General features: G+C 33.0%; 2 protein-coding genes across 2 annotated transcripts; both read left to right on the forward strand.

The window, feature by feature from the left end:
* Positions 1–2059: 2059 nt before the first annotated feature.
* Positions 2060–4911, forward strand: LOC132060125 (uncharacterized). The gene is made up of 3 exons (XM_059453022.1): positions 2060–2216; positions 2926–3168; positions 4708–4911. The coding sequence occupies exons 1-3, from the start codon at positions 2199–2201 to the stop codon at positions 4753–4755; spliced, it is 309 nt and encodes a 102-aa protein (XP_059309005.1). The 5' UTR covers positions 2060–2198; the 3' UTR covers positions 4756–4911.
* An 8580-nt stretch (positions 4912–13491) lies between these two features.
* Positions 13492–20325, forward strand: LOC132060126 (uncharacterized). Its single transcript, XM_059453023.1, has 10 exons — positions 13492–13804; positions 15754–15849; positions 16024–16098; positions 16670–16738; positions 17936–18012; positions 18168–18256; positions 18710–18839; positions 19468–19558; positions 19644–19709; positions 19885–20325. Exons 1-10 carry the CDS (start codon positions 13619–13621, stop codon positions 20002–20004), a joined length of 999 nt encoding a protein of 332 aa, XP_059309006.1. The 5' UTR covers positions 13492–13618; the 3' UTR covers positions 20005–20325.
* The last annotated feature ends 1508 nt before the right edge of the window (positions 20326–21833 follow it).

Consider the following 21833-nt stretch of genomic DNA (forward strand, 5'->3'; position numbering starts at 1 on the left):
CTACCAGAAAGGTCACGTGAAATGAGTTGGTCATCCCCTATACATGTAGACTTTTAGATTCACCGGTGTGTAAGTGCAAAATCTTGCACTCATAATGATTGAAGGTATTAAAAGACGGGTAAACCAAAAATCATATGAAAACAAGATATTTTTAAAGATTTATTAACAAAATATAACACAACGGAATAGTTGACATAAATTAGTTCATTATTACTTATATAGTCTGTTTGACAGTACTTTCAAAATCTGTTTATTTCTAAAAAGTCATTTTTATCAGAAGTGTATTTCAAAAAAGTACTTTTGAAGAGTAATCGTTTGTGTTTGACTTATCAATTTAAAAAATACTTATGCTAATATTACAGCAATTTATGCTTGACCAAACTTTCAAAAAGTGATTATAGGGAGAAACTACTTCTTTCAACTTCTGCTACTATATCTTTGAAAAGCAACTTTTTTTCTAAAGAAAATCGACAAACATCTTCTCTCAAATAAGCACTTTTGATCTTCCAAAAATTTGATCAAACATGCTATTAGTCACTTGAAAAGTTTGCATACGTAAACAATTTGCCAATGACATCTTATCTTGTTTAGGTAAAACTGAAGTTGACCTATCAATGAGTACATTATTAGCTCAATCCTCCAAATTTGAAAGTCCTAAGACATGAATCTCAAGGACAATGAATAGGAATTGATAATTGGTAACGTAAGTAAATATAGAATACGCGTAATCTCACAGTTTTTTTTTTTGCTTTTTTTTTTTTTTTTTTCTGCAGGGTGATGGGCCTCCAGGCTCCAACCAAGGAAAGCCCTTTTCCACTCGTTCTAAGCCTTTTTTTTTTTTATGCGGTTTGTCCTTCAAAAGCACTAGTCTTTACTTTTTGGCCCTCAAATTAGTGATTTTTAATTTTTGGCCTTCGCCTAATACCTCAAGGTTCTGGGTTCGAACCCCAGCTCAGTAAAAAAGAAAAAAAAAAAAAGGAAAAAAAAGGAATTTCGGAAGGCAGAGTTTTGCATTCAAAATTTTGCCCGAGGCTTAACGTTGGCTCAAATAAGCCTAACTTTGCTACAAAACTCTGTCTTGCGATTTTTTTTTTTTTTTTGACTGAGTGGTGTTCGAACCAAAAACCTTATGGTAATAGGCGAAAGACAAAAATTAAAAACCACCAATTTGAGGGCCAAAAATTAAAGACCAGTGCCTTTGAAGGTTAATCTGCAAATGATCCGTTCTAAGCAAAGCCTATCTATAGCAACAGCTATAGGCCCAAATTCCTTGATCTCGGTTTTACTTGGACAAATTCCACTTTTACAACTAGATGTAAGATTTTCTTTTCAGCAAATATACTCATACTACTAAACTAAAAAGGATTAACAAAAAAGAATTTATTAATCCTCAAAAACTATAATTAATAGAATAGATAGTGCTTGCAAGTAAGTAATATTGTCATTGATTCATTCGCTAAAGATAACGTGTCAAAAAGGCTCACAGCTAGCATTGAGCCTTGTAAATGTCGTTGCCAGTGCAGCAAGAAAAGGAGACAAAAGGCAAAAACATACTCCCTCCATGTCGTTTTTTTTGTTTTACACACCCATTAACAAATATTAAATAGGACAAGTATTTAATTAACTTTATCCTTATTTATATCTACTTATAATCTTTCTCCATTAAATATTTACTCTATCAATAGGTTTCTTTCTTCTATTGATTTTCTTATTTAAATAGAGTAAATATTTAATGGAGAAAGATTATAACGTAGATATAAATAAGGGTAAAGTTAATTAAATACTTATCCTATTTAATATTTGTTAATGGGTGTGTAAAACATTAATAGGTTTCTTTCTTAATGACAAAATCAATAAGAAATATGGCTGAAATAAGAAAAAAAAAATTAATTGTGTCTTGAACTTGTAAAACGATAAATTTTTTGAGATAGCTATTTTTAATAATCACGATAAATAATTTAATAGGGAAGGAGCAGTTGGAGTGCACAGTTTTCACTTTTCATGTCACCTCTTTACATTAGAATCTTTCTTGGTGACAACAAACATCCAATTTGTCTCAACATTCAATACAAAAATACAGCAAAGCAAAGCACTTCTCCTTGTTCTATAAAAATAGTCCTCTACAAGAAAACTTCTCTCCAAAATATCCCCTCTTTCCCTCTCACAAACTTTGTTTCTTTCTCTGTTAATACTGTGCAATGGAATATAGCAAGAAGGTAAAAAGAGGCTATCTTTGTTAGTCTATATATTGTTGGCAATCTTGTTTTGCATTTTCTTGCGATATTTTTCATGAATTTTGTGGGAGCTCATGAGAGTTTCTGTTTCTTTAGGTTCATTCATATAAATACTGATGCATGTTATTCTGGTTGTGTATATGTACATAATTGTACGCTTTTCAATAATTAAGCTAATCATTCTTTCTTCTGTACCTTTTCAAGAATTAAGCTAATCATCAGGTTTTCATCTATTTCTTCTTCTAGGCTATGTTTAGTATGGAGGAATTTTTTTTTTTTTTTCATGTTTGGTTGATCAAAATTTTGAAAACATCATTTCTAGGAAAATAGGTTCTTTTAAATGAGAAAAACAATTTCCTTAAGTAACATTCAGTACTAATTGTCTCCTTCCACCCTCCAAACAAACTCCACCCTCACCCCACCCCATTTTAGTGTTGCATTCATTATATATAAATAGTTTTGCGATAATATTTTCTGCTTATTTATCAAACTCCTAAAAATAAGTAAAAAAATTATTTATTTTCCCGGAAAACATATTTTAAAATACTAATATTTTCTATGAAAAACATTTTCCATAATATCAAACCCACCCTTACTCTTTTTTGTTTTCCTTGTATTTTTGTTATGGTTCCCTTATACTAATTAGATATTGTGGATTGTAGTTTTGATTGGATGCTTCTCTATTGTGCAGAAGAAGAGTGGACCATGGCTATCAGTGCCACAATTTGGACACTGGGACCAAAAGGGAGTATTTCCAGACTACTCCATGGATTTCTCTCAAATAAGAGAGAATAGGAAACAGAACAAGAATGACTTGTCAAGAGCCAGTTTAGGAAATGAGAATGAGCTCATTTTCTCTACCAAAAAGGATACAAATGCAGCTTACTCTGCCCCCAGTAATGACCACCATTACTATAAGAACCAATCTCCAACTGTAAGGCTTTTTTTTTTTTTTTTTTTTTAAAGTAGTTTTTTCTTATGCTAGTTCGTTGTACTTTTGAATGAGAGTTTTGGAACAACGGTAAAGTCGTGGAATCAGCCACTGACGATGTGCAGGATAGATTGCCTGCAGCACACCCCTTGGGTTACGACCCTTTCCCGAACCCTACGTGAAAGCAGGATGCATTGTGCATGGGCTGCCTTTTAGTTTGTTGTACTTGTAAAGAGGAGAGCCTCGGAGCAACAGTAAAGTTGTCTCCATGTGACCTATAGGTCACAAGTTCGAATGTGAGTAGTCGGCATGATGTTTATGTCGGGGTTGGTATCTACACACACTGTTGGCCGCCTACGGATGCAACCTTTTCTCGAACCCTGCGCTAACGCAGAATGTATTGTGCATTGGACTGACTTTTAGATTTGTTGTACTCTTACCATATTTAAATAATTGCATATTACTTGTAGGTCTTTAGTTAATATTCCAGGATGTATATGGTACAATACATGAATCAAATAAATAGTTGGCAATTCTTTATAACAACTATGTATGGAAAAAGGTATAGTGGGGTACATGTTGTAGGACCATGGTTGGGGACAATGCTAATTAGTTGTCCATATTAAAAATGTTCACCTTGCTGATCAGTAGGTGGCATGAACCAAGTTGTCTTCTATAATTTGTTGGACTTATTTCTTATGAGCTATATTGATTAGAAAAAAGAGAATGTTCTAAGCAGAGACAAAAAGAAAAAGAAGCTATGGTGATTTCTTCGCTTCTGCTTGCCCGAACCTTGATGAGCAGAGTTATTTGATACCTATATTGATGGGAGGTAGCAAGTACCTAGTGGAATATTCGAGGTGCACGCAAACAAACCCAAACACTTACGAAAAAAGAAAAAGAAAGAAGAGAGAATTGGTCTGTTTGCCTGAGTAAATTTAGTAACTCATCCTGGTTTTATAAATTTGACTGTTCTCAAATGCCACAGGGTAGAGGCGTAAGTAATTCTCAAGACAGTTTCATTAGCTCAATACATAAATGACAGTCAAAGATATTTGTGATATAAGTTCATACATTAATAGGTGGTCTCACTTGGATAAAAGTGATATTCTCATGTGATTTACCCCGGTGAATGTTTTGAGAACAAGCTGACCCCAACTTGTTTGGGACACATTGAATGGCTTTTGTAGATTGACTAACCATGTCACTTGTGACAAAACTCTGATTCATCTTCACAAACTCCTTCAATCTTCTAAATGTGATTGCTATGTTGGGAAAGAGACTGTTGTATGCCATACTGCTATGTACTTGGCATCTTGATTGAGCTGAGATATGAACTATATTGTTCAGACTTTTCAAAAATGTCGACGGGTCTTTATCAGATCCTTCAAAATTTGTGTATTTTCGGAAGATTCGACACAGATGCGATAGCAACTTTTGGAGAGTCTGAGCAATATAAGATATCATGGTTGCTATACCCTTCTTTGCATTTTAGCACAGTGAAATATGCAATTAACTGTTCATTTGTCTTTCTTCTGACAGAGGATGAGAAGGATCTTCAGATATTTCAACTGCTGTGTAAAAGCTTGAAGTTCATGGGATTGATTTCTTCCAACTTCTTTGTAATAATAGTGTAGCTATGTGATTTCGCCTAAGTTTTGAGTGACTCTTCCAAGAAATTGAAATTGGGAAATGTTGTGGATTTTGAGATTTGGTGATCAAGAAAATGTTTCTCTGGAAGAACAATGAAGTATTAAGGATGGTTGTTTCTTACTGTTCTCTGCTTCTATTGATACATTTGAGATTTTAAAGTTTAAGAAGGATCTTTCAGGTTTTTTTCTAACATGACTTTCTGTAAAGGAAATGTATTCTCAAAATGTTCCGGCTTTACTTTTAGGCTGTGGTTTACTGTTTTCTTAACAATCTAAGTGTTTCCTATAAAACAACAAATGTTTCATTTGTTATTAGTTCAACAGTAACAATTCACATTGCAACAAACTGGGAATATGGATTATATCAAGTTGGACATTACGTTTCTAGTTCGGAACAGGTTCTCAACTAGTCCAATCTACATAAAATTAAGGAATCTAGTAAGCTTTATTTTGTGAAAATATCGAGGGAGAAAAAAAAAAACATTTTTCCTAATGGTTATAAGTAACAAGGGCTTGCTGAGTTCATTACTCAAAAAGTCCCACAACTATTTAACAAAGTCATCTTTCATTTTATTTTGATTTTTTTTTTAAACAAGAAAATCACTCCTCTTTACTTATATCACTTTAAAAGTTGCTCTATCATAATTTAGCCAAACAAAAAATGACGTGGCATTTTATTTAGTCCACATGAACTTCTTTTTTCTTACTCTATCCACTTGGAATTAATGATTCAAAATATAAAATAAACCGATCTGGCCCGAGTTGAACCTCCAACCAGAATAAATGCTCTTCACTCTGATTATTCTTATCGCTTTTTCTATTAGACAATATCGACAATGGGAAAGGTCTTAGCCAACACTACGGGTTCGGCAGCAAGGGCTCCGCCCCTCGACGGCCTCTTCGTCGATGATTGTCAGTTGTTAATGGCGGCGTAGGCTCCACAATGTAATAACCTTCATTTTCATTTTTTTCTGAATTTTTTTTCAAAAATAATGAATTTTGTTGATTTTTTTTAACTTCCATTAGTGTTAGAGACTAGAATTACACATTTAGTTAACAGTTCCGGTCCAATTTAACAAAAAAAAAAAATTGTTAAAATATTTGACTGAAACTAATGCTCAAACTTAAAGAACTAAACTTGGTGAATTGATTATAATTTGCATTTGGAGGGGATAAGTTCATGGTTGACAATCTCAATAGCGGAGTCAGAATATTTATTTTATGGGTCCTGGATCATAATTTTTTTTTACCTTTTGAAGTCTGAAAAGATTATTAATACATATCAAATAAAAAATTTAATATACCAAATAAAATTTAAACCGAAGCTACTTAATTATGTCAAACCCGTTGCAAAAGCGGTGGCTCAGCCCCTGGGTGACCTCTTCGTTGATGCTCGTCAGTTGCTAATGGCGACCTAGGCTTCACAATATAATAACCTTCACCTTAATTTTTTTAGAATTTCTGAAATTTCCAAAAATAATGAATTCTGTTAATTTTTAACTTCTCACTACTAAAAAACTGGCAAAATTGGACGGACAAAAAACCGACGGATTGTGTCACTTTGAAAAGCCGACGGAAAACCGACGCAGTGAGTCGGTTTTATGTATTTCTAATTTTTTTTTTTTTAATTTAAAAAACCGACGGACAACGTCAGTTTTTTCGGCAAAATTTTGAAATTATATTTCCGCCAAATTTTTTTTACAAAAACCGACGTCCCACGTCAATTTTATTAAAAAAAAAATTAATTAATTTTTTAAAAATATATTAAATAATTTATAATTCATTTTGTTTTGTAAAATATTAATAAACGAATTTTTTTTTAAAGAAACCGACGGACTACGTCGGTTTTTAATTTTTTTTTTTTGTTCAAAGGCTGGTCAACATTTTAAAAAAACCGACAGACCGCGTCAGTTTTTCCGTCGGTTTTTTTTTTTTTAACAATATGATAGAAACGGGTTTGGCATATCATTTGCCATCTTCCCCAAAAAAAAAACCCACTTCTCTCTAAAATAAAAAACCCTAACCCGCCGCCCACCCGCCGCTACCTACGCAGCCCAACCCCACCTACCCCAACCCCGTTTTTAACTTGTAATTTGCGGTAGTTTCTTTTAAATTAGGGCTTTTAAAATTCTTTCAATTTTAGTTTTATTTGTAGATTTTAGGCCTAATGTTAGTCTATTTAGCTTTGTTAAACATCATTTGTAATGTTATTAATGTTGAATTTGTGAAAAAATGTAAACTTTATTTGACTAGTTTACTTTTCATTTTTTTTTAGCTTGAGATTGTGCTATATTTTATGTTCATTGTCAAGTATTTGTGTTAGCTTAGTTATCATTGTTTGTAATATTATTGATGTTGAATTCGTGCAAAAATATATACTTTATTTGACTAGTTTTTTTTTTTTTTTTTTTTTTGGGGGGGGGGGGGGGGATTTTGCTTTTTGTTAGAATCCATAAGTTAGTAGAATTTTTATTGAGCATTCAAAATTAAAATTGGTTGAGATTGTGCTTTTCAAAGTTAGAATTGTTAAGTTATAGTATTTCTATAACCTCAAAACTAAAGTGTACACTTTATTTGACTAGATTTACTTTTCAATTTTTGGAATTGGTTGGGATTGTGCTTTTCAAAGTTATATTAAAGTTAGAATCCATAAGTTATTAAAGTTAGAATTGTTATTGAGAATTCAAAGTTAGAATTGGTTAGGATTGTGCTTTTCAAGGTTAGAATGTTAAGTTAAAATATTTCTATAACCTCAAACTAAAATGTAGACTTTATTTGGCTAGATTTACTTTTCAATTTTTAGAATTGGTTGGAATTGTGCTTTTCAAAGTTATATTGAAGTTATAATCCATAAGTTGTTAAAGTTAGAATCTATAAGTTATTAAAGTTAGAATTGTTATTGAGAATTGAAAGTTAGAATTGGTTGGTATTGTGCTTTCTTAAATTATTGTTAAATTTGTGAAAAAATGTAAACTTTATTTGACTAGTTTACATATATATATATATATATATATATATATATATATATATATATATATATATATATATATATATATATATATATATATTTGCTTGAGATTGTGCTATTTTTTATGTTCATTGTCAATGTATTTGTGTTAGCTTAGTTAGAATTGGTTGGGATTGTGTTTTTTCAAGTTATATTAAAGTTAGAATCCATAAGTTATTAAAGTTAGAATTGTTATTGAGAATTCAAAGTTAGAATTGGTTGTGATTGTGCTTTTCAAAGTTAGAATTGTTAAGTCATAATATTTCTATAACCTCTAAACTAAAATGTAGACTTTATTTAACTAGATTTACTTTTCAATTTTTAGAATTGGTTGGGATTGTGCTTTTCAAAGTTATATTGAAGTTATAATCCATAAGTTGTTAAAGTTAGAATCCATAAGTTATTAAAGTTAGAATTGTTATTGAGAATTGAAAGTTAGAATTGGTTGGGATTGTGCTTTTAAAAGTTATATTAAAGTTAGAATCCATAAGTTATCAAAGTTTGATTTGTTATTGAGAATTCAAAGTTAGAATTGGTTGGGATTCTGCTTTTAAAAGTTATATTAAAGTTAGAATCCATAAGTTATTAAAGTTAGAATTGTTATTGAGAATTCAAAGTTAGAATTGGTTGGGATTGTGCTTTTAAAAATTATTGATGTTGAATTTGTGAAAAAATGTAAACTTTATTTGGCTAGTTTACTTTTCATATATATATATATATATTCTTGAGATTGTGCTATTTTTTATGTTCATTGTCAATGTATTTGTGTTAGCTTAGTTAGAATTGGTTGGGATTGTGCTTTTCCAAGTTATATTAAAGTTAGAATCCATAAGTTGTTAAAGTTAGAATTGTTATTGAGAATTCAAAGTTAGAATTACTGTGATTGTGCTTTTCAAAGTTAGAATTGTTAAGTCATAATATTTCTGTAACCTCAAAACTAAAATGTAGACTTTATTTGGCTAGATTTACTTTTCAATTTTTAGAATTGGTTGGGATTGTGCTTTTCAAAGTTATATTGAAGTTATAATCCATAAGTTGTTAAAGTTAGAATCCATAAGTTATTAAAGTTAGAATTGTTATTGAGAATTGAAAGTTAGAATTGGTTGGGATTGTGCTTTTAAAAGTTATATTAAAGTTAGAATCCATAAGTTATTAAAGTTAGATTTGTTATTGAGAATTCAAAGTTAGAATTAGTTGGGATTGTGCTTTTAAAAGTTATATTAAAGTTAGAATCCATAAGTATTGTATTTTCTTAAGTTATATTTTAAGTTTGAATTCTTAAGTTAAAATATATTTCTATAACCTCAATAATTTGTGGGGATATTTTTGTAGATGGATCGTATGTGGATGTATAATATAAATAATAGTGATCGTGTGGGTGTACACGATGAATTTGTTGACAAGTTTACACACATGCAATGTCAGTTCACCCTTTTAAAATGAAGGGGTAATTAGGTGTGCTTGTTCTCGTTGCCGGTGTAAGAAGTATTTGAAATCGAAAGCGGTTAGGGTTCATTTATATAGTCGTGGGGCTTATGCTTTAGTTTGGATTTCATAATGGACTTATGTCTTATGCTTTATGGACTTATGTTAAAACTATGTAGAACTAATTAATGGTACTTTTGGTTGGACATTTAAATATTTTTTAACTTTGAAGGTCTATTTAGATCGTATTTAATGTGTTTAGATAGTGTTTGATGTGTTTGATTGTTACTTAGGGGGATTTTATGTGTTGTAGCTCTTTTAGAATTGATTTAGAGCATTTTAATGCTAGTTTTGAGCAGCTTTTGGTACTAGTTTTTGAGCAGGTGTGGCTGCAGAAAATGCAGCAATTGCATGCAGGAAATTTTCCAGAAAACCAACGCAGTCCATCGGTTTTCTGGAAATTAATTTTGGAAATTTTCCAGAAAACCAACTTAGTCCATCGGTTTTCTGGAAATTAATTCTTAAAATTTTCAAGAAAACTGACACACAGTGTCGGTTTCTTATTTAAAATAAAAAAAATTAAATAAAAAACCGACGCCTTTGCGTCGATTTTTTCATAAAATTTATATTTTTTTTATTTAAGATAAAAAATCAGAAATTAAAAAAACCGACTCAGTTCGTCAATTTTTTTAATTTTTTTAAATTATTGGATAAAAATCGACGAACCACGTAAGCGACACAGTCCGTCGCAAAAAACCGAAGCGGTCCGTCGGTTTTCAAAAAGCGAGGCTATGTAAACCGACGGATCGTAAAAGGGTCGGTTTCCCGTCGGTTTCATTGAAAAAACCGACGCGGTCCGTCGGTTTTTGGCAGTTTTTTAATAGTGTCTGTTAGTTAGTGTGGGACCTAAATTACACATTTAAGTTAATTGAAGGATGAGTATGCTCAATTGAATTACTCAGGGACCAAATATAAATAAAGCTCTAACTCAAGGATTTTCCCCAAATATATATTACTCACTAGTGAATTCATCCGGGCTTCGCGCGGGTCATGAAAATAAATATTATAAAATAATTATTAGTTGTATTTAGGAATTTTTAGATAGAGAAAACATTTATGAAATATTTATATGTTGTTTGCAAACATTACTATTAGTTTATATATTTATTCTTAATTATATGCAGAGATTTTGGAATTTAATAATGGAAAATTTGTTTATTATTATTATTATTATAAATAATAGCATTTTAAATAATGGTAAATAGAGTTTTATGAGATTATGTACATCATCTCGACTTCCCATATTGTCTAAATAATGATCATAAAAAAGTATTTAGATATTTAAATTAAATCCTATTATAATTATATTTTAGGCTCCTACATAGAGATACAAATAAGTGAGACCTCTTTCATTCAGTTTCTGTGTATATGTACTTCATAAATAAAAATAAAACATCATAAAATGTGCTATTAATATTACTCTTATTTAGATGGGATTTAATGAAAAAAAAAACAATTAGGAAAGAATAAATATATCGTCTTTTGGAAGTGTCACTTTTAACTCTCCAAAATGAATCAAATTCATTGTAAAAATACTATTCAATTTTACGTCTCTTTGATGTGCAATTTTCGATTCTTAATCTTATTTGTATTTTCAATTTTTCTAAGAGAATTTTTGTAGGCCAATTACGTTATTAAGTAAAAAAAAATCTGATAATTCCAAATTAGTTTTACGCTTTCCAATATGGATTCACTAACACTATTACAATTTCCTTAATTCTCTTTTAGCTTTAGTTGGATCTTTGCACAGAGCATGGTTGAGCACTCAAAATATGTACTTAGAAAATATAAATATTTTTGCTAATCATCAGGCTCCCTTCCTCAAGAAATCTTATAAAAAGTAACAATAAACTCAAAATTAAGTAACAATAAACTCAAAATTCAAAATTGGAAAATGAACAAAAAGAAAATGAAATAAGTTTTGCTAGCAAATAATGCAATTTCAATAATTTATATATAAAATGAAAACAACAAAAATTTATCCACGTTGAAACCATCACAACTTAACTACCATCTCCATTCTTCTTGAACACTTTTAATAGATGATTACAAAATAGTTTCCGTTGCAGTGTCTAGGAGCAAAGAGAACTGATCATCATTCGGCAACTAACATCAAACGTGAACCATTTCTTCTAATAAGACCATAGCCTTCCAACCATTTCTTGCACCTATAAAAAGCAGAAAATTCTTATTCAAATGGAGTAAATTAGATAAAAAGACCTAGACTTACTGCACAGGCAATACCAGCTTGGTCAATGCTGAAGAAACCGAACCATCTCAGTTGCAAAAGCAATATAAATTAGGGAAAAATGGAAACAGAGAGAAGTAACAAATGACAATGGGCTATGAATGCACACAAAAGTTCAAAACTGCAAATTAGTTTGCATGCCTATTGAGTGCCCGACAGTAAACAACAGTATTCCATGGGACTTGGCAACCTCATTGATATGCATATATACAGTAGTTTCATGCTTTTTTATAATAAAAGCTCCTCGTATTCTACAATTACGTGATTGTATTCTTCAATTTCTCATTAATTGAAAAAAAAATATATGTTACAACTTCTACATTATGTTACAAGGAAGAATAACAAACGGTTGTAGAGGGGGTGAAGAGTTTGCAATTAAGATATTAAGAGGTTTAATTAAGCGACTTAAGAGAGTGGCTTTTGATTTTTTTTTTTTAATACATAGAATATTAATTTTTAAATGAGAGAAAATCCAGAAAAAAAAAGGAGAAAAAAGATAAATGGCTTTCTAGGCCATAGAGAGGTGTTACATTACCTTGTCTATGCCTAGTCTTTATATTACATATAGATTTAGCTTTAATTTATGTGACAGTGAGGATGTTTGATTCACCACTAAATTTAAGGGATTGTGCTCATCTTCATATCCCTTCTCTTCATTTTTCCTAAGTTCTACATTAGATTAGGGACACATGGCATGGATTAGAATTAATGGCTAAGATTTAATTGACTAAAATAAGATCCTAACGACCATGGTTTACATAGTTAATAACTTATCCATAAATATATTAAAATATTCTCTCTCTTCCTATTTTAATTTTCCTACACAGTAAAATATTTTTGCTCCTTATCAGTTTACTCACTCTTTTCTGCCTCTTTGCGCCGAACAATTTTTGGTGTAATTTTTTTTGCAACACTCGAAAACATGGCTGCAGATATCTTTCAGATTTTGAAAGAGGGTTTTTCAAAATGAAAGAAAAAACCCTGCAGATATCTTTCAGATTTTGAAAGAGGGCTTTCCAACCCTGCTATGTGGATAAAGAAAAAGAAAGGAATCTGTATACCCTCTTTCAGAAATATATTATTACCGATTGAATAATGGGGTCTATATTCTATGAATTAGTAAGCATCATAATTGAGAAAAATGAAAAATATGACCAATTGAATAATGGGGTCTATTTCTGTGTAGGAAAACAAAAATAAGTGGGAGAAATAATCAGGGTAAAAGAGAAAAAATAAGAGATAATTAAAATGAGGGATAATTCTGTGTAGGTTCGAGTAGTATTTGGAGGGGAAGTGTGGAAAATTAAAATGGGTGGGGAAAAAAAAAAAAAAATAGGGAGAGAGAAAATATTTTAATATATTGATAGATAAGTTATTAATTATGTAAATCATGGTTAGGGCCTTATTTTAGTCAATTAAATCTTAGCTATTAATTCTATTCTATGCCATGTGTTCCTAATCTAAGGTTGAACTTGGGGAAAATGGAGAGGAGCCCAATCCAAAGTTAAGAGAACAAGGAAAGACTTTTGAACTTTTTAAGGCTAAAAATCATCTCATTAAGAATAAAATAAAAAATTAAAATTAAAATTAAATTATTATTAAATGTAGAATGATATTATTTTCTTGAAATTCACCGAAAAATAAGAAAGTACTCCATCCGTTTCTATTTAATTAACTTACTTCTTATTAGTCCGTGCTAAAAAAAAAAAGACCTCTTTTAATATTTGAAAAAAATTTATCTTTATGCAATGATTTATAGACGTAAAATATATGTGACTCATTTAACACCATAAGTTTAAAAGTCCTATATTTTTTCTTAAATTTCGTATCCAATCAAATGAAACAGAAGGAGTATTACATAAATTGGGATAGCAAGGAAAATTCAATTAAAAAACTGAAAAAGAGGAGACTCAAAAGCAACTATTCATACTGAAGTTTCTGTCTGGTCGTTTAAGCAACACGACAAACCTTATCAACAGATTTTCGTGTCCTCAAAATTCCTTAACGGTTTTAAGGAAGAGAGAGAGAGAGAGAGAGAAAGAAAGGAACTGAGAAAACAGAATGTCAAATTCTACATCATCTCTCTTCAATTCTCAGTTCTTGATACAAAGCAGTAGTACTCCAATAATTCCTTGTTCCACAAATACTGGAAAATGGAGCATCAAAATTAGAGCTTCAGCTGCTTCTTCTTCTTCGTCTGCTGCTGCTGGTGTTGACTTGAACACCCTCCAAAACGCCATTTCTAAGGTGCCATTCCCTCTTTCCCAAAACTTTAATCTTATAGGCTTTTGTTCTTTGCTATTGTCGTACTCACATGCAGAGCCAGGATTTCAAATTTAATTTTAAAGATTCTGAATTTCAGAATGACAGACTTCAAGTGCTAATAACTGGGTTCTAAATTTTAGTATGCGTACATATTTAATAAATTTTTTCACACACTGTTTGAGCTAAAGTTGTTGGTTTGCCAAACCGGTATGTGGTTTATGAGATTCAGATTCATAATTCTACCACTTTCATCAAATTTATGGGTTCAGAATCTATTATTTACACACATTCTGTAGTCTCATAGGCTTTGTCCTTTGCTATAGTCGTACTCAGATGTGGAGTTAAGATTTCAACTTTATGGATTCTAGAATTTAAAATGACGATTCCAAGTGCTAACATTTGGATTCTAAATTTTTATGTGTGTACATATTTAATGAATTTTTTTTAACACAAACACACTAATTTTGCAAAAGTTGCTGGGTTGGCCGAACCCGTATGTGGGTAGTGTGCTTTTACCTCCAACCCCCCCTGCCATCTGTTTCATTTTATATGAAATTCTTTTGAGAGATCTCAAAATGTTTGAGATGATTTCACTAATAATATAGGATTTAAGTTTTGTACACGGACAACATATAGAATTTTTACACTATATATCAATGCAATTTCACTTGTTATAGCAGGCATCACTCTATTTTCTATAGTATCGTCATATGAGACTTGATACAAATAGATATGAAGAGTTACCTATTGTTGTAGGTCAATTTTACCTGAAGGTGTGAGACATTTATATGTTGTTAGTGCGCAGAATACAGTTTTCATGATTTTCAAAAGTTCGAATTCTGATTTATATGAAATTCTTTTCAACTTAGGACATTCCAAGTTAACATTATTCTGATAATAGTCTTGTTCCAAGAGTGGTAATTCATTCAACTATTTGAATTTCAAACTTTGACATGATGTTTTCCCTAACTTTTGTCTTCTACTACTAATAAAATACTAAATTAAGTTAACATCTTGAACTCTGTATCCAGTCTAGATTAATATGATCATATAAGATGAAAGGAGGGAGTAATAAAAATCGAACATGGAGATGAATTAATATTAGGATGCAAATGAAAGAGATATTTTCCTATACCTTGGATTCTGGAGACGATTAGGAAGTGGGTAATAGAGACTAAGTTGAAACAGAACTAAGAAGTTCCTCTGAGTTATGTACCAAGTGGTAATTTTTGTTCTATTTTAAGCGCCGTCCATCGGTGCTTGGTGAGATATGCCACTTGAACATTTTGGAAAATCACTATAGTGTTCATTGGCTTGTGAAAGATGTTTAGGGGTCAAACATTCGACTCAACTGGTTTAGGAAAGAATTTTTCATTTCATTTTACTTAAGGGGCTGTTTCACAAACAGAAGTTCTTCAAGAAGATGATCAAACAAAGTCTTTCATGATTTTAAGGTTAAAATTATCAGTCATGGCACACAAACTTGAGCATGTTTAATGATCTCTGTGACTTAAAAGTTATAGCCTGTTTGAATAGACCTCATTGACTGGAAATCGTTATGTTTTACCCTCGCTTAACTGTTGCTAATAGTTCTACAGCTTTTCTAAAATTTATCAGCTCAATGGATGAACTGCTACAGTAACAATAACTTTGTTCCCACTCCCAACTACTAATTAGGCTATTCGTTTTCTCAATATGATTAAAGCTACTCATCTGGCTCCTAAACTTTTTTTTTTTTTTTTTTGGGAAAAGATGCTTTTATGTTTGCCGTCTGAAATTGTGTTTAATTTCGCTTCTTGGCCTTTCTGTTCTGTTCAGCTTTCCAAGATTAACTTCTTCTTACCATATCAGCTTTCCAAGATTAACTTCTTCTTATCATACTTTCTGCAATTATTCTTAACTGTTTTATAAACCTATTTTCTTCATTCCAGAAAGATAGTAATGCTGTCAAAGAGGCGCTTGATCAGCTAGTTGAAGTTAGTTGGGCCAAAAAGTGGAGTTCTCAACCATATGTCTCACGTCGCACGGTTAGTTCTCATTTAAAATGTGAAGCTCTTAGAAAGAGCTATCCAGATATTAGCCGTCCATATGGGTCTAAACACTCATGTTCATAAGAACAGTATGTATCTGTTATCTAATTTATTTAATTAGCACACATTGTGGCCATAATTCTCTGCAATGGTCTTTAAATTTTCTTGCAGACATCTCTCAGAGAGCTGACAAATCTCGGATTAAAAAATGCAGAGAACCTTGCAATCCCGAGTGTCAGAAATGATGTAAGTTTCTTCATGAAATTTGTGTTATTGCATCGATGGAAATAGCACCAAATTCAAAACCAACTGTCAATTTCCTTATTATACAGTATTCTGGGGGAACATTTAAGTCTTTTTGGCGTTCTTGGCACATATTGAACGAAATGATTGAGATTCAATCTTGGATTCCAATAGTCTCCAATTGTTATATCTCCGAATTCTTAATAGACTTAGTCATGCAGATTGATGGGGTTAATTATATGTGATTGGCATGTGCATAGTTTGATCTTATTCATACAGTCTATGTTCCTCAGACTCTTCAAAATGTCGACCGGTGCATGTCGAGTCCTCCAAAAGTAGTGTATTTTTGGAGGATACAACATGTGTGTGAGAACATTTTGGGGAGTCTGAAAAAAATTGGTTCTAGGAATGTGAACTAGCAGGTCCTAGATGCATTTTGCTTTGAAGCAGTGTTCTTACTTTTTTCAGGATTTAATAAGAGATGATTAATGTGGTTATATCTTTTTTATTCGACTGTTTGGACTCTGTTCTTAAATCTGTTTGATACTGATTTCCTTCAGTGATACTCATACAGGCAGCTTTTCTGTTTACAGTGGTAGGCACCACAGGGTTTTTGGGTGTTCTTGCTGGCCAACTTCCTGGGGTAACTTCTTTTACTAACCTACTTTTCTGCTGTTCATCGTGTTCTCTTTTCTTTTTTGAAAGTTCAGTAAAACAACAACAACATACCCAGTATAGTCCACAAGTGTGATCTGGGGAGGGTAAGATATACGCAGACCTTACCCCTACCTTTGTGGGGTAGAGAGGCTGTTCTGATAGACCCTCAGCTTAAAAGAAATATAACAAAGCAGGATAGAAAAGAAAAATTATGACAGCAAATAGCAAGATAAACAAAGCATGTGAAGTAACAGGTAGTAATAAAATGAAGAATAGGATAATATGCGAATGCTAGGTAAGACCTAAGTTACTCGGACTCAGGTGCGGGTGTCCGATACGGGTGAGGATCTAGAGATCGGATCTTTCATGATCTAAATTCTAAGATTCAGGGATACGGATCCAGGTATGGATACGGGTGCGGGGATTCGGCTAAAAATAATTGAAATATCTAAAAATAGAACTATAAAATCTAAATTATGAGATATTATGTGGAAAACATGATGAGAAAATATTGATCAAGAGGAGAATCCCGGAAGGAGATAAAAGGAAAAGGAGTGACATAGAAATTTCAATATACAAGGTATTCCATTTTCTTTAAGTCCATCTCAGCTTTTGTTTTGATTATAAAAGTCATTGGATCTGTCCGGAATTTCTCCGTTGATTTTGGTCAAAGTACCCAAAAGCGATTGACCAGATCGGGTACGGATCCCACACCCACACCCATACCCATGTCGTGTTGACACGGGTGTGGCACTGAAAGTGAAGAGTCCGAGTAACTTAAGGTAAGACTACTAAATAAAGAGAAGATGAGAAGATGGGACTATGTAAAGGGAAATTTTGTAGTGAAATTCCTTCTCCTTGAGATTTTATTCCTTTGAACTAGTTAACTGCTTCTAACATCTCCTCCTTAACAATACCTCCCATATCCCTAATGTAGCTGTATGGCAATCCATTTCTAGCAAGATACTATTATTACCCCGATTAATCCAAGCCATGACTCAAATTAGTCCTTTGAGTTTGGCCAGAGTGATTTTCTATAACTTGTCTTCCTTTAGAGCATTTGTATCTTATTTTAAAGCAAGAAACTGACAGACCCAACCCAATAGTATTTTCTAACAATATATGGATAAAAGTTGACAGATACATGCAGGACACACTGTTGATTCCTTCTTTATCTTTTCAGGACTGGGGTTTCTTTGTTCCATACTTGATCGGAAGCATATCTTTAGTAGTTTTGGGAATTGGAAGTACTTCCCCAGGGTAAGTCGTGATTTAGGCATTCTTCTGAATCTCATAACGTATATTTCTTCAAACCTTAATATTTAAGATATCTGTCAAAGGAAGAAGATATATTCAGTTAAGCTTTTTCTACTGCATGCAGGTCGTTATGGCTCATTCTTTTATTCATTATGTAGGCTCCTTCAGGCTGCCATTGATGGATTTTCATCATTTTTTCCTGATTACCAGGAGAGAATTGCCAGACACGAAGCAGCTCATTTCTTAGGTGACATCCTGTTCCAGTTTTCAATATTATCATTGTAAAGTTTGACAAATTGATTACGGCATCTCAAAGTTGCATAGTTCCCTCACTAAGGGTCACTGATAGTTTCTAAGTAAATCTATCTTTATATCAAGGGGCATGTGTCTTATTTTGCATTAAAAATGGAAGTGATAGTTCAAATGTATCTCTTTAGTCTTGTTAGAGAACTTCTAATGTTATTATTATTATTACTCTTATTTATATATATTTCTAACTTATTGTTTATTTTTATTTTTATTTGGTATAATGCTGACATGAGTTGAGCTTAAATGGAAAATATAAAATTCATATAGCCGACCCTAACTTGTTTGGGACGAAGGCGTAGTTGTTATTGTCGGTGTTGTGCTTCTACGCTTACACCAACTTTGCTCTGTTTAAGCTGGTGGCTAAAATTTGACTGTACAATATCAATTTCAGTTTCCTACCTAATTGGTCTCCCTATCCTTGGGTATTCACTGGATATTGGGAAAGAGCATGTCAATTTAATTGATGAAAGACTGGAAAAGCTGATCTACAGTGGGCAGCTTGACTCAAAAGAACTTGACAGGTATCAATCTCAAAAGTCTCTCACCTACAATCTATCAATTTACTTGCTGTGTAGGTACTTTGTCACGTATCTGCAGCTAGTTATATTTTACATGAAGGGTGTGAAGGTATGGAGGAAAAAGTTTTAACAATTTTCTCTTGTTTGGTCAAGATGTTTCGGAAAACATTTTCTCTAGGAAAACAAGTTCCTTAAAATTTAGGAAAATGAATTTCCTTGTGAGTAGGGAAAACAAGTTCCATAAGTGGCATTACACACTAATCGTCTCCTTCCCACTCCTGACACCCCACCCCAACCCCCAGAGGTGGAGCCAGAATTTAAACTTTATGGATTGTAAATTCTGAATTTAATTTTTGTACGTATTTTGTGATAAAAATATAGGGTTTGAACTAAAGCTAGTGGGGTTCAGCCAAACCCGTATGTTGGCTTCTAGCTCCGCCTAGAATATGTATAAATGCTCTTAGGACAATATTTTCTGCTTACCTAACAAACACTAGAAAATAAGTAAGAAAACCACTTATTTTGTTTCGTGGAAAACATTTTCCCTCATTCCAAGCGCACCCAAAGTAACTTTGCTTATGAAACTTTAGCCAGAAAAAGGAAATTTTCACAAGTTAGTTGCATTTCTCAGGCTGGCAGTAGTAGCGATGGCCGGGCTGGCAGCAGAAGGGCTAAAGTATGATAAAGTTGTTGGTCAATCAGCTGACCTTTTCACTCTTCAGGTCTAGTGAACACTATCTGGGAGTTAAATTGCCTTTTTTTTTTCGGGAACCTTTTTATTAAATATGTTGCTTTTTGTCTTCACAGAGATTTCTAAACAGAAGCAAGCCGTCGCTTAGCAAAGACCAGCAACAGAACCTTACAAGATGGGCGGTAAGTCTAAAACTAGATGCATATTGTGATGAACACACTCAAACATATACTAAATTCGTGAGGCGCTTGCACACAGAGATTGTTGACTTTGTCACTTCTAAACCATCCGAACATCTAGATTATAGTGTTGCAAGTGGATCCCAAGCATGACCATTATATTGTCAAATTTTTGCAGGTTCTATTTGCTGCTTCACTACTGAAAAACAATAGCAAGCTTCATGAAGCCCTAATAACGGCAATGACAAACAAGGCATCGGTCATAGAATGCATAGAAGCAATTGAGAAGGCAGCTTGATCTTACTCCAGAAATGTGACTAGGGGACTCACAGATCAAGAAACATATGTCAATTTTTTTATCCTAAATTTGCAAAATATCGAGGAAAAGAAAGAAGTATATATATAAATATGCTGAAAAGTGACGAACACGTTCTGGTTTCTGATGTTGATGTTGAACATATGAAATGTTACCCGTGCATGTGTTGCTGAGAGAAACAGGTACCCGGTGAATTAGTCGAGGTACGGGCAAACTAGCTCAGACATGACTGTTATAAAACAAATGAAATGAACCTGCTCTGTGGCATATGTCTTTTTATAGATGTGCATTTTATTTTTTGTACTCGTTTGTGGCTCCGAATTTGCTTTGAAAAATTCACTCTGAGGTAAAACACTTCATGTCAAAGACAATTCCATATATTCATTATTGGGAACCGGCTCCCCTCCAGTACCTCCAGTTCTCCTTTTGATTGGTGACACGTGTCACTAAATATAATTAATGACTCAAATTATTCTCTAATAATTCAATACATCTCGCTGAACTAAAGCCATTTCTCTTCCTTGAATGCCCTTCATGTTTTTCTTCTTTCTGCACAGTGTTAAACTGCTAACTAATGCACACTATTTTAATTTCTTGTTCTCTTTAACTCCATCCAGAATCAATAACTTATGTTCAATCTTCAAACTACTCTAATGACTTATGAATATTAGGGGCTAATATAAACAAATCAAAAATATAAAAATGTTGAGCGGAGTTTATTTAGAGCTAGTTCTTATAAGAGCTTGAAGAAGCTATGGAAAAACTGTGTGTATTATTGAATGTTTGAATGAGCTTAAATACACGTTGTTCCTAAGAATACTATTCTAACTAAAAGAGAACTCTAGAGACTAATCTATACTAAAGGATAAAGCTAAGAGATAAGCATAAACGACATAAGGATAAATATAAAAGACTCCTAACAATGATAAACGACATCTAGATAATGATGCTCCAATATGCCCCCCTCAAGTTAGGCGAGGTGTTGCTAAGCCTAGCTTGAACAAGTTGTGGTCGAACGCTGGTTTGGCAAGTGCCTTGGTGAGGGTATCAGCTAGCTGGTCAGCACCATGGACATGGACTATGCGAACTCTGTTGTGTTCAACATTCTTGCGCACAAAGTGGAAATCCACCTCAACATGTTTCATACGACCATGAAGGACAGGGTTCTTGCTCAAGAAGGTGACACCAATGTTGTCACAATAAATTGTCGGAACTTCCAGTGGCTTTAGACGCAACTCAATCAGCAAGTTGTGCACCCAGAGTGTTTCAGCAAGGGCATGGGCCACAGCTCTATATTCAGCCTCTGTGGAAGAGCGAGCTACAGTCCGTTGCTTTCGTGAGCACCAACTAATTGGGTTTTGGCCAAGAAACAGTATATACCCAGAGGTGGAGCTCCTGTCATCGAGATCACCAGCCCAATCGGCATCAGAGTACATATGGAGATTGAGATCGACATCCGGAGATACACGGAGGCCAAATTCGCTTGTACCACAAAGATATCTGAGCACTCTTTTGACAGCTTTCCAGTGAAGTTCAGATGGTGCTTGCATAAATTGAGAGAGCTTATTAACAGCATAAGCTATGTCCGGCCTGGTGAAAGAGAGGTATTGGAGCTTGCCAATAACTCGACGATAGCGAGTACCGTCTGTCAACTTGGCTCCATCATTGCGTTTGAGCACCTCGGTTGCACTCATAGGAGTTTTGGCACTTTTGCAATCAGACATGAGTTCGTCATTCAGGATTTCATTGACATAGTTAGCTTGTGAGAGCACAAAGCCATGGGAATTCCGAATGACCTCAACACCCAGGAA

This window comes from Lycium ferocissimum, chromosome 6 (genome assembly GCF_029784015.1).
Source record: "Lycium ferocissimum isolate CSIRO_LF1 chromosome 6, AGI_CSIRO_Lferr_CH_V1, whole genome shotgun sequence".
Classification (NCBI taxonomy): Eukaryota; Viridiplantae; Streptophyta; class Magnoliopsida; order Solanales; family Solanaceae; genus Lycium; species Lycium ferocissimum.